The 13,771-nt window shown below is 52.3% G+C and overlaps 1 protein-coding gene across 5 annotated transcripts in view; it reads right to left on the bottom strand.

The window, feature by feature from the left end:
* The window catches only part of ERGIC1 (endoplasmic reticulum-golgi intermediate compartment 1), a 103,770-nt gene that overhangs the window by 12,743 nt on the left and 77,256 nt on the right, over positions 1 to 13,771 (bottom strand). For all 5 annotated transcript variants that reach the window (XM_081826327.1, XM_081826328.1, XM_081826330.1 and 2 more), the window contains 3 exons: positions 11,985 to 12,089; positions 7,327 to 7,387; positions 2,394 to 2,494 (listed from right to left, as the gene is read on the bottom strand). In XM_081826327.1, coding sequence (XP_081682453.1) covers positions 2,394 to 2,494; positions 7,327 to 7,387; positions 11,985 to 12,089 — 267 coding nt within the window. The remainder of the gene's footprint in view (positions 1 to 2,393; positions 2,495 to 7,326; positions 7,388 to 11,984; positions 12,090 to 13,771) is intronic.

Genomic DNA, 13,771 nt, shown 5'->3' with positions numbered 1-13,771 from the left:
AGCCGGACTCCCCCAGTTCCTCTCACCCCTTCCCCTGAAGGCTCTGCTGTCAGCAGCTGGATGGGCAGCATTGCCGGGGACATTTTCAACTCTTTTGGCTGCTTGAACATTGACCATGTGACCTGGAAGCAGCACCAGAATTGGAGAGCAGAGATGTAAAAGGACTGGTGTGATCTGGGCTACACCGGAGTAAAGGTCTATTTCCCCCTCTAATTCCTGGCCATGCAAAATCCATTCATTTACTCATTGCTTGCTGAGCACCTCTTGTGGGTGCTGGCTGCTGGGGACCCTGAGGGGAGGAATCTCTGCCCCATCCCCAGAGGGGGTCACAGTCTGCAGAAGGAAGCAGATGTAGAAGACTATCCACAACACCGCCACATTGTCCATGCCGTGCCACAGAAGCCTGGAGTGCTGTGGGGGCCGGCGACGAATGCCCAACTCTCCCCAGGCTGGCTGGAAGGCTTAGTGAGGAGGGGGCATTCTAGGCCACATGTGACATCCTGAGGGGTGTGTGTGGGTGTGTGTGTGTGTGTAAGAGAGATGAGTATAAAGGCCACGTGGGGAGTGGGCATCTTCAAAGAAGGAACACACGGAACTGGAAAGACCAAGGGACCCTAGACAAGGCTTCCTGAGACAGCACTTGGCTGGCTGGGATTAAAAGGATGCTAATGAGCTGAATTAACATGTGTCCTCTCTGGTCTGGGCATTTGCTGTCTGGGCTATTCTCACTCATCCACAATAACTGTAGACCAGACTAAACCACAGGGGGTGCCCCCAGTCCCAAATGCTAGGGCCCACGCTCCGATGCTTCTCCAGGGATGACCCAAGACCTACCCGCCCTGATGGACTGCAGCCGGCTCTGACAGGCACGGCCCACTTTTTCCCAGGGCAGGCTGGGGCCAAGGCCACAGAGAGAGCTGAGCAAGCTGTTCTGACTGCTGGGTCTTTGCCAAAGCCTCAGGGGAAGGAGCCTTGGGCAAAACAAGATTAGCTTTCTCCAGGGAGAGCTGATGGGGCAGAGTGACTGTCTGGGTCAAAGCCCAGAGCGGAGGGATAGAGGAAAATAATGAAAAATAGCAGCGGTAGGTATTTACCCAAAGCCTCCTTTGTGAACAAAGCAGTTTTTAAAACATTGCCTCATTTGATAGTAATCTTATGAGGTGGGAACCATCCTTTTTACAAATGAGTAAACAGAGGCACAAAGTGGTTATGTGACATGTCCCAGGCCACACAGCTAGCAAGTGACTGAGCCGGGTCTGCACCAGCAGTCTGCTCCAGCCCCACCTTTTCTGCTCAGATTGCATCCATATCCCAGCCCTTAGATGCAGTCAGCACCTGACAGTTACAATGAGATGCCCTTCAAGAGACAGTGAGTAAAAGACACAGGACTCCCTTCGGAAAGTTACACCAGAGCATCAATCAGCACAGGGAGATCTAGGCAGAGGGACCTCAAGTCACCTGAGAGAGAGCAGCTCCCAGCCTGACAGACTCAACGGCCCCAGTTCAGGCTGAGTGGGTGATGTGAGCAAGAGGCCAGGCTCTGGAACCAGAGAAGAACTCGGTTCTAACCCCCACTTGGCCACTTTGTAGCTCTATGACCACCCCTCAGTGCCAAGACAGTGTCACTGTCCCCAAATCTGTAAAATGGGGACAATGACATTCCCAGTCAGAGCTGTCATGACTGAAAAGATGGTAGAGGTAGAGAGCTTAGTATAATATCCAACCCATAGTAAGTGCTCAATAAATGGTATCTACTCTATTATTATTATCAACTGTGCTAAACAACATATCACCTGTCAGGGGTTCGGGCAGCTCTAGAACAGGAGGAAAAGGACAGTCCTGGTGATAAAGGGATCCACTGGGGTGTGCCTCAACTAGCGTGTTGCAAGCATTCGTGTCCATTGGCAGGGTCATCTCCAGGGAAGCCAGAGGCCGTCTCAGCTTGAAACGACTGTTAGTCATCCCATTCCATGGGCTCTGACCATGCTCTGCTTCCCATCAAGGCCTACCTGCTTCTCCAGGACTTTGCGTATTGGGGTCCTAGGACATTCCTATTAACCAATGGCCATCTGGTGATTTTGGATACAGTGCTTGTACACCAGGAGCGAGAACATCTGTTGTGGTTGACGAATCAGGGTCCTGAGTCTGAAGGACTGGGGCCAAATGCAAGGCTCTTTCTCAACAGATCACAACCCATCTCCCGGTTAGACTTCCTCCCCTTGATGCTGAGACTAGCCTCTCATCTTTACCCAGGGACAGAGCCTGGCCAGAGCAGTGCCCCAGGAAAGGCTCCCCAAAGAGAACCAGCAGGAATGGCGCTCAGATGCTTGTCATTTCTCCTTAGAGCCAGGAGAGGGCGCAATTGCACACAACTGGGCCCACGGACCGCGTACCTTGTTGGCCACCGTGTACTGGTAAGAGTACCGCTGCTTGCCGCTCTTGTCCTCATAAACCGTGGGCACGATCTTCAAGATGTAGTCGTGGGAGGCGAGAGCTGCAGGAAGGACACAGCAGGATGAAGCAGGGGGACAGGCACTGCCCAGCTGGCAGCTCTATGTCATTTCAACCCTAAACCTGCTCGGCATTGTTGGGAGGCTGTTTCCAAATTTTCATCACCAAACAACCACTCTTCATTTTCTCTCTTTGGACACCAGGAATTGAGTGACTCCGTCCATCAGGATCTTTATTCCTGCACTGTATAGGATAATAAAATTCTGGAAATGACCCAAACGTCCATCAACAGGGCAAACATTGAAGAGTGGGTACTGGGAGAAGCCACTGTCCAAGAGGTATTGTTAAGTGAAAAGAACCAAGTTACAGAACGGCGTTAACAACATGTTTTCATGTACTGGGGGCAGGGAAGACTCACTCTCTCTATATGCATGAATATATAGAATTTTCTGGAAAGATACCCAAGAAACTATTAGCAGTTTTAGCCTCTGGGGAAGAAGGCAGGATTTGATAAAGATCACATTTCATGGTGCACTCCCGGTCCTGTATGAATATGGTTGCTTTTGAAACAAGCTGGGGTTTAAGTTTTAAAAAGAAAGAGCCCACGATGGGGTGCCTGACTGGCTCAGTCGTTAGAACATGCAACTCTTGATCTCCGGGTTGTAAGTTTGAGCCCCACATTGGGTGTAGAATTTACTTAAAAAAAAAAAAAAATTTTTTTTTATTGAAAAAAAAAGAGCCAATGAACCAGAGAAACTGCATTTATGAAGAACTGTTTAATTTCTTTCCTCATTTTCAATTAATGGGAGATCAGTTTTCCCTCCACCTTGCCCTGTCATATCGCACTGTAACTCTTACCCACCATCGCCGGACGGGGGGAGGCTGCAGAGAGCAGGGACCGAGCCTTACTCATCTCTTGTCCCAGAACCTTGCATAGGGCCTGGCACAGAGTGGAAAGTAGCAAGTGCTTACTGAATGAATGAACGGATGGAAGGATGGCTGGTCAGAGGCATGAATGGAAGAATAGATGAATCAGCTTCTGATAAGCATGAGGTAACCGGAATCAGATACTAGGCTGACAGAATGCTGGCCCAAAGCTGCCAAATAGCACCCAGGAAAGGTATGAATTCCCTTGGATCATGCTTCTGGGATGCTAAGAGAAGCTAGGTTATACTTGCCTTCTAAAATGTTGGGTCAGGGATCATGGAGTGAAAACAACACAGAAATTTAGTCTTTTGTGTTCTAATCCTGGTCTACTGGCTGAATCAGTTCTGAGTCCTTGGACTTGCTTGCTATAAGAGGTTAGGGGATGCAGATGGCATTCATGGACTCTTCCTGCTAATACTACGTCTTTGTAAGGAAAGGGCAGTGTTTCCTGAACTGTCTTGAGACCTGACTCCTCTGAAAACCTCAGAAAAGCCCTGCAGCCTCAGGGAGAAGCCCATGAAGACCCCAACACCCCTCTGCTCAAGCCCGCAGTGGTCTTCGGGTGTCAGGAGCAGGAGAGTCACCCAGGATTTAAAAGGCAGACACTTGGGCCTCACCCCCACTCAATGGTTCCAGAGTGGGGCTCAGAATCTGCATTTTAAACCAGGAGCCCGAAGACCATACTTGAGATACAGTGCTCCAAATGCCCATCGCCCTAGGTTAAACACTTGAGGGAATGAAAGAGTGAAAGCCTTATGAAAATCACACCTGTAATAGTTCTGTTAAAACTTGTACAAAATACAGATGATCATAAAGAGAAAAAAATAAAAACCACCCACAAATCCACCACCCACAGAAAACCATGGATTCACATTCTTGTGTGTAAACTGCTAGACTTATATTTATACATATATTTATGTTTTCTTAAAATGGCATCATACTCGGGCGCCTGGGTGGCTTAGTTGGTTAAGCGACTGCCTTCGGCTCAGGTCATGATCCTGGAGTCCCGGGATCGAGTCCCGCATCGGGCTCCCTGCTCAGCGGGGAGTCTGCTTCTCCCTCTGACCCTCCCCCCTCTCATGCTCTCTCTATCTCATTCTCTCTCTCAAATAAATAAATAAAATCTTTAAAAAAAAAAAAAGGCATCATACTGTACCCTTTTCTAAGAACTAAACACCACAGATACCATTTTAGGTCCAAGACACAGAAAGTAGTAAGTTCCACTCTGTTCGTTTTATTTGCTGCACTATCCCCTAGCACAGTGCCTGGCACACAGTAGGTGCTCAGTAGATGTCTGCTGCCCAAATGCCAGCGAAGTTCTGACCCATCTGCACGTATCCCGCAGCGCAGCCACATAAATGCACTCAACCCACCCCCCGTGGCTAGACACTGACACTGTTCCTCATTCTCACTGTTATAAACAATGACCTAATGGACATTATTTTCCTAAATCTTTGCACACTCTCTTAATTATTTCCTTAGCTTACTCTTCTATGAGTAGAAACGATGACTCAAAGGCAATGACCATTTTTAAGGCCTTTGATACAATTTGCCAAATGCCCACTAGAGACATCGTGCCTAATTCCACCCACGTGGACTCCTTGTCAGTGGATCCCTCCTAGGGGCTGCTGGCTCCGACCTGATCCAGGCAGGCCCACATACACTTTATGCTCGCAGCCTCCCTCCCTCCTAACATCTTGTTATGGAAAAATTCAAACACATGAAAAAATGGGGACTCCCATAACGAACCCCCCTCCCCACGCCGGTCTCCCATTCCCCAGTTTCAGCAATTAACAACACACGGTCGATTTTGCTTCCTCCCTACCCCATCGTTCACCCTACTCTGTTTTATCTGGAAGCAAATCCCAGACATCACATCAATTCATCCAAAAATATTTTAGTTATGTCTCTATAAAAGATAAAGACTCTTAAAAAAAATCAAAACACAACAACCACAATGTCATCATCACCACGGCTAAAACATCCACAGTTACTCCTCAGTATCTGCAAAGAAAGTGGTCTGTGCTGGAAGAAAAATCGGTTACTAGAAGTGGGAGTTCCTTTAGATAAGGTGGTCAGGGAGGGCCTCTTGGAGGTGGTGGCATTTGCGCTGAGACCTACATGACAAGCAGCAGCCCTCACTGGGAAGGTCTGGGAGCACAGGGGCAGCAAAGGCAAAAAGGCCCAGCAGAGAGGCCAAGCTGGAGGGCTGAGGGAATGAAAGCCAGCCCTACCCTTGGCTGCTTGTTGTCTGATCTAATGCATTTTCTTTCCACGGAAGCCAGCCTGAGATGGCTCTCCTCATGAGCCCTAGAGCAGGCAGGGTTTTCTGCCCAGATGCTCTACTGGTTGACACCGTCTGGGTCCTTCCGAGCTCAGTTCTGTGTCAGTATCCGAGCCAACCGCGAGCGGGTGTGGACCACCGCCTTGGGGCAACGTGGGCCCTTCCACAGAACTATACCAACAATGACGCCAACATCAACATGGGAAGGATCATCTCCCTCTGTCAGAATCAGACATCCGCATGAAGACAAGGAGGCCCCGCCGCGTGTTCCTACGCTGCTGGAGGTGGCGCGAACGGGCCCGCACCCAAGGGAAAGCAACGGGACAAGGGAAAGCAAATACCATAAATATCGCAAGCGTTGCCGTGATGGTAAAAGACTAGGAACAGACATTTTCCACGAGACGACAAGGCCTTAATAAAGCATGTCAGAGTGCGAGATGGGCAGGCACGCCTCCGTCACCACTGGAAACACTGTCCACAAACCGTGGTCACGTAAAAATGCCAAGGACAAAAACCAGAAGGTCAAGTGTCATCCACTGGCTTTGAGACGATGACTTCTGCTGATGGCTGAGGGTTCACAGGGACATGGAGAAATGAAAAGTGTGATTTGTTGAGGGTGGGGGATCGCTCATGGAGAGATGTTTTCTTTTGCTTGAATTTCTGACCATCAGAGAGCAGAATGTATTTTTTTTTTTTTAAAGATTTTATTTATTTGATAGAGAGAGACAGTGAGAGAGGGAACACAAGCAGGGGGAGTGGGAGAGGGAGAAGCAGGCTTCCCGCCGAGCAGGGCCCAATGTGGGACTTGATCCCAGGACCCTGGGATCATGACCTGAGCCGAAGGCAGACGCTTAACGACTGAGCCACCCAGGCGCCCCGAGAGCAGAATGTATTTTAAGAAACAGTGAGAAAACCCTTGTGGATAAAAAAGGTGAGCTCAGGTGAGGAAATAAGGAAAGTTAAGGTCACCTGTGCCGCAAGATCCAGGGGGTGGATCCATTTAAGCAGACAAGTCTCCTGAACCCATTCTGTGCATGCATCCAAGGCCCCGTATGTGTGCACACGTGCGTGTGTAGGTGTGCAAAAATTCTTTAGATCAGGCCACAGACAGGCGTGCATAGGTGTGTCAGTGTGTAAAGACACGGAGCCCTCCTTAGTTGGGACCGAGGTGCCAGAGAGCTGAGCGGGTGGAGGGCTCAGGGAGGGGGCATTCATGGGTGGGAAGGGCTCCAGCCCGAGGAGAGTGTGGGGTTGGGTGGGCGCCCCAGGTGGTCAGACCTGACTGGGCCACCCTCAGCCCTGTTCTCACGGTGCCTGCCGCTGGAACTAGGACGAATTCGGGCTCCGCCATGGCTCCCTGCAGGATCTTAGGTGATTATCTCAACTAAGAACAATTCGGCGGCAGTAATGATAACAATAATGATGATAATGGCTGGTACTCACTGAGCTCTTATGATGTGCCTGGGGCTGTCAGATCCTTTCCCCGGGGAGGGTGGGGACAAGCCACTTACCTCCCCTTGTCTGTCAGATAGGGCTAATTCCACCTTCCTCATAGGCCCGCCGTGGGAAAGGAGCATTCACAGCTGGGCTTACAGTGAGTGCTTGATACGCGTTCCCTTCTTCTCCCCCTTTCCCTGTTCCCAGTTGAGATATGGGATACATACGGTTGGAGGTGAGTCTGTCTGCTCCCCCGAGAGCGTTGAAAGCTCCGTGGACATTCTGGACCTGTGGAGAAGCACAGCAAGGGGACTGACCCCAGGATGCCACTTCCTCCGGGCCTGGGCCTGGCCGCGTGAGGGGATGGCCAGGTGCAACCTGGTGTAGGGACCTTACCCAGCGTGGTCTATCCCACAGAGAAGCTGTAGGGAACAAGAGACCGATATAGCCCAGGCCTGGCACGTGGTAGGCGCTAGCCTGCTTCCCATCTTGGGCCCCTGTAATATACCACTCTATCCTGCCGTACTCCTAGTCATCTCATTTAGTGCCCCTAATGATGTACTGTTGAGCCCATTTTACAGAAGAGCAAACCAAGGCTTGGAGAAGTGCTGAAGCTTGTCCAGTGTCACACAGCTGATGAATGGCTGAGCCAAGCTCCAAATTCAGGTATCTGACCTCAAGCCTGAGCTCTTTCCATTAAGCCACTTTGGAAATACAAGTAGAGGTGGATCTGGGTTCCGGCACACGCCTCCTTAGATCCCCTACAGCCTTCTGAGGCTCCAGGGCTGCTGGCCTCCTACTGTATCTGCTGCAGAGAACATACAGCAGCTGTGAAGAGCCCTCTCCTCATGGCAACTGGCCCCTGAAAGGGCCTGATGTAGAGTGGGGCCGAGGGCCACATCCTCCCTCTTCTCTGAGGATGAGGGGAAACCATGTCAGCTACAGGAAAATCTAAAGCAGGGCAAGGCATGCCTGGTACATGGGGCATGCCACCATGGGTATGGTTAACAGGAGTTGCCTGGAGGGCTTCCTGGAGGGCTTCCTGGAAGAAGAGACACACTAGATCTATAGGAAAGTGGAAAGTTAATCAGGCAAGCAGCATTTGTGAAGCATGACCCCGGAGACCAAGGAATAAACAGAAGCCTGTGTGTCCCCAGGGGGAGGGGGTGAGGTAGGCGGGGACAGGCTCCTGCAGAGAGGGCCACTTCAGGAACAGTGGGAAGCAGCTGGGTGACCTGGTCCTTGATCCCTGTCTCAGGTGGCTGATGTTTATTGAGCACTTAACAGAGCTGCACACTCTTAACAAGCCCAAAGAAAAGGGAAATTTGTCCACTGCTGCCTTAGGGAAGGACAATCTGAACCCAAGAGGATGGTGGTTATGGAGAGGAGAGCTAGAATGTTCCCTCCCATAGTCAATGTGTCATGGTTTTATCTCACATTCATTTGTATGATCATGTGATTAACTTTTGTTTTCCCCTCTAGATTGTACGTTCCACATGGGCAGGGACCATGCTCGTCCTCAGCAATGTGCACAAGGCACATAATGTTCATAGCAGGAGCTCAATAAATATTGGTACATGGATGATGGATAATGGATGGGTAGATGGAACCTCAGCTAAGTTCTTTTTTTCATTTAAAGAAAATCCTATTTTGCCCATAATCATGACCAGGCAGAAGGCTGTTTCTGTCTTGTTCAGCCAGCGGCACATAGCAACACAAGACTGTCCCCTCTCCTCCCCCTGTCTGTCCCCTTCCTTTCCCCCTGCTGCCCTATCTCCCCTGGCCCTGGCGCAGCCCTTCCCTCACCTCCGGTCTGGCCTCACGGCCCATCTTCCACACAGCAGGTGGGTGCTCCAACACAGCAACCAGCCCCAGTCAGCCCCACCTGCCCCACCTGCCTGAATCCCTCGCCCCCGGTAAAACTCAGCTCCCTGCTCCCCTTCAGGGACTCTTCTGCACCCTCTCCAACTCTGAGGAGCACTCACTTCCCAGGCCTTGCTATAGAACATCATTCTGGTCATGTGGACATCTGCTGACCCATTTTTTCTAAGAGGACCCTTGAGGGCCTTTTATATGAAAATGACCATCTGCATGTATCATAGAGTTGAAGATGTGTGAGATGCCCCTTGCCCATGAGACTTCCCTGTGAGGTTGGCCAAATCCTTCTCACCTTTCAGGGGCTGGCTTACATGTCACCTGCGAGGTCACCCTCCTCTGGGAAGCCCTCCCTGACTTCCCAGGCTAGGAGGAACCCTGCCCCTGCTCCCATATCACTGCCCAGAATCCCATGCCTCTCTTGTCCTTAGCCCTCCTTGTCCTATATGATCATGCTTATTTATTTGATCTGTTCTCCTGAGAGCAAGAGTCCTGTATCATTTACCCATCATGTAACCCCAGGGCCTGGCACAGAGCGGAAATTTCAAGGTCTGATGAATCCATGACTGTATGAGGCACAGTAATGGAAACCTGGGGCCAGACATACCTGGTTTCTTATAAGCTGTGTGACCTTGGGCAAGTTACTGAATCTCTCTGACCCAGTTTCCTCATCAGGAACAACAAATGCCATCCAGCACCCTTAAGGGAGTCTTTGTAAGGATTAAACACGGGGTCACCTGTAACATTGTTCTCTAGGTAAGAAAGAGCAGGCTTCCGGCGTCCAGAGTTCCCAAGTGGAAGGAGTGTGGCCTGGTACAAAGACTGGGTTTGAATTCTGGCTGTGCAGAGCCGAGTGACCCTGGACGGTCTTCCCCTGGGCACACCGGAGTTCACAGTGACTTTTTTCCCAGGGCCGCAGTGAGGATTTGCCGAGCTGGTGGGTCTAAAGGCAGCTCGGGCACCGCCCAGCGCTTAGTATAATGGAGGGCCTGCCGCCCACCACCTGCCTGTGATTTGTCAGCTCCCGTCCCACTGGGGGTGGGGACCACCCCACATTCTGTCTTCTCCATGGCTGCGTGAGCATGGCTGCTTTGTCTTGCAGGGCCTGGTGCAGAGTTAGGTTACAGAGAGCAACAACAGCGGTAAGAGCTCATTTCCTTGACTGCTTACCCTCTGCCCGGCACTGATCTAAGGGCTTTATGTGCAGGAATTCATTTTATCTTCACTACAAGCCTCTGAGGCAGGTACTATTTACTGTCCCCATTTTACAGACTAAATAACTGAGGCTCAGCAGGACTAAATCATTTGTTCAAGGTCACACAACTAGTACGTGGTGGAGCCAGGACTTGGATCTGGAAAGGCAGGCTGGGGAGCCAACACACAACGACCCCGAGTGGAGAGCTGGGGCCCCGTGGGTGGTGAACCCTGTGTGAAGGGAGCCCACAGTCGCAGGGCAGGCTGTGCTTCACCGAGTGTGTAGGCAGGGAGTCTGGCTCACGGCACCCACGGGGTGGCCAGGCCTTCTCTGTTCCCAAGCCCTGTCTCCAAGAGGAAGAGCTCTGTGGCCTCCCAAGGGACTGGACAGGTGATGACTGGCCCCTCAGGCTGGGCCCAAGGTGCCCACAGGGAGAGCAGCAGAGGCGATGTGGAGTGGAGAGAGGAGGTGTGAGAGTGTGCATGCGCCTGAGGCGCAGTGTGCCCTCCAGAGGGCTCACGGGGGAGGTGGTGCCCGAGGTGCGGCCCGAAGCCAGACTCTTGATGCAAACTCAGACTCTGCAATGGACTGTACCCTCCCCGTGCCTCAACTTCCTCACCTGTAAAATGGAGACAATAAAGTACCCACCTCTTGGGCTGCTAAGAGAGTGAAAGAAGGTCATGCTTATAAAGAATGGTGCTTGGCAGGCCCATGTGAGTGGGGCAGTGCGGGCAGGAGTGTGTATGTGAGCTGTTTCAACGTCGGTGAGTCTGTGCGCGTCCCTGGGTGGTGTGTGCGTGCCGTGTCTGTGCAAGAGTCTGGGTGTGTGTACATTTGGTGTGTGTGTTTAGGGATGGATCTTACGGTATACGTACGAGCACGCGTGTGTCAGGGTGTACGTCTGAGCGTGTGTCTCATGAGCGTGTGCGTGAGTCTGAGCAGATGGCTGTGCACATAAATGGCGTAATGGTGTGTGTGCTGTGCTTGTGGGCCTGTGTGAGCCCCAGGTGCACACCACCATCCCTGGGGGGACCCCACCCTCCAATATCCTTAAGCAGGAACCAGGATTCTCATCGAGCAAGGCTTGGTGGCTGGACCCAGGGTTCTGATCCCAGCACTGTGGCAGGACCAGTTACCTCCCTACTCTGGGCCTCAGTTCCAGAATCTACCTTCCGGACTACGGGGAGTAGTGGAGAAAAGAGAACATCCAAGCTCCCCTGCCTGCAGCTGGTGGAGAGCAGGTGGTTTGTGTTGGGTTCCCATACATGGCTGCCATGGGTAGGAAGCTGCTGGGCTGGGCCTGCTGGAGGTGGCCCTCTCCATCCTCACCGAGGACTGTCAGGAGGCTTCCTTCACCATGGCATCCCTACTTGGTGGGCGTGGGCACTGGGCTGGAAGGCAGAAGGAGCTGTACAGGCACCCAGGCTGGACTCCGGCATCAGACAGATCTGCCGGGGGACCCCCAGACAAGTGGCTTCTCTGGGCCCAGCTCCACAGCTCTAAGGCGTGGTGCCCCCTCATACGTCATAAGGCCTCACTGGCATGGAGAAAGTGCTAGCACTTAGTACTGGCTCATGAAAAGAGCGTCCCTTTCCCCAGCCTCCAGGTCTCAACCCAAGGGTCCAAGGGCATGGTACTATCAAAACTGCAGGCCCATGCTCCGAAGGAATAATACAGAGGCGCTGTTGGACAGAGACTCAGAGGGGGTGAGCCCTCTAGATGTTATCTTTGTGCCCAGAGAGGACAGAAGGCTCCAGGTGACACAGTCCTGGTGCACCCACCCCCAGCCACGCGACCTGTGTGTACCCTGCTCACCTGTAGTGTGTCCCCAAAGGAGAGCTTGTGGATGACATGGGTCATGTCCGGGTTCTGTGGCTGGGCCGTGGCACTGTGTGTAGACACGTGGAAGTTGCCAGGGACCTGGGGGAGAGATGCGAGTTTCAGGAGTCTAGCTGGTTGCCCCAGAGGTGGGGGGCAGGTCTTCACCCTGGAGTCAGACAGATCTGGATCGGGATCCCAGCGTGGTCCGAGCCATGGGACTTTGGAGGAGCTACTGCCCTTCTCTGAGCCTCAGGCCGCTTGTCTGTAGAACGGGGGCAGGAACAGAAGCTACCCGAGGGGGCTGCCGGGATTATGGGGTGAGAGAACACAGCTGGGCACCTGGCCCAGGCCAGGGCTCGAAATGGCAGCCGCCCACCAGCTACTTCCCGGCTGTTGGCCCCATGGTGGGTTGAACCTTTAGGCCCACAGACCAACTGAACCTCCTCAAAATCCAAATCAACACTACTACTCACCCACATTTGCCCCACCACCCCAGACTAGGGGATCCTTGAAGGCAGGGCTATGGTGGCCTCCTTTCCTCCCTGGGTCTCCCTGGATTCTGCTGGGGCATCTCTGTGGCAACAAAAGGCCCCTCCTCTACCAAGCTACTCAGGCCAAACCCTTGGTATCATCTTGGCCCCGTCTTTCCCTCACACCTGACCTCCTGCCCACCAGGAAAGGCCTTCCGCTCCACCCTCATGATGCCTAGCACCTGACCTTCTCAAGCCCCCACTGCTCCCCTGGACTGGACAGTGGGGGCAGCCTCCCCACTGGGCTCCCAGCTTCTGCCTTGGCACCCCCAGGCCTTTCCCCAACAGCAGCCAGGGAGGTCCTTTAGAACCTAAATCTGATTGTGTCATTCCTCTGCTCACATCCTCCTCTGTGTACTCCCCCTGGCCATGCCAGCCTCCCTGTGACACCGGGAACGGTGTCAGTGTGGTCCTGTGTGCCTGCGACCCCTTCCTGGAACCCTCTTTGACGTGGCTCTCCCTGGTCTCCCTCAGGCCTCTGCTCAGGGAGCCTCCCAACCCCCCTTCCCCAAACCAGCACGGGCCACCTGATCTTTATCTTTTTCTATTCTGCTTCCTCACCGGAGAACGTTGGCTCCACGCTGGTGGGGAGTTGTGTCCGATTTGATCTGCACTCCCCAGACCCTGGCAGATGCCCACAAAATAGGTACTGGATGAATGAACAAAGGATGAATGGCACTAATTCTTAAAATAACGATTTTGACTTTGACATCTGGTAATTCCCATTTTACAGAAAAGAAAACTGAGGCTCAGAGTAGTGAAGACATTTGCTTAAGGAACATGTCAAGAGCTGTGACTTGAACTCATGGCTGCTGGGACTCTAGACTCGGCACACTGAAGCGGGACATGATCCTCCCTCTCACCATGTACCTCAGCAGCCCTGGATTGATGGCCACATGCAGCCATCCCTTGGGACGTGCTGGGTTTGGGAAGATGGCCCAGACAAGAGCCTGGAACAGAAAATGAGACTGCATGACCCACACTGGATGAGAGGGATATATAGACTGTGGGGGCCATGGGGAGAGCCCCCAATTCAGTTGGGAGTGTTCAGAGGGGGCTTCTCAGCAGAAAGGACCCTCTTGTGCTAATGAGTCTGCATTACTAGGGAACAGGGGGGAAAGGCATGTAGGCAGATGGAACAGCATGAACAAGTATGGAGGTCAGAAACTGCCCAGTCCAGTTGGTGGGCATGTGTAAGGAATTAGAAGAATTTGGTACTACTGAACCCAGAATAAAAGAACGGCCTGCAGG

Source organism: Leptonychotes weddellii, chromosome 7, assembly GCF_054177405.1.
Source record: "Leptonychotes weddellii isolate Sample4059 chromosome 7, ASM5417740v2, whole genome shotgun sequence".
Lineage (NCBI taxonomy): Eukaryota > Metazoa > Chordata > Mammalia > Carnivora > Phocidae > Leptonychotes > Leptonychotes weddellii.
The sequence above is the reverse complement of the archived record's forward strand: the minus strand, read 5'-3'. Positions and strand labels throughout refer to the sequence as shown.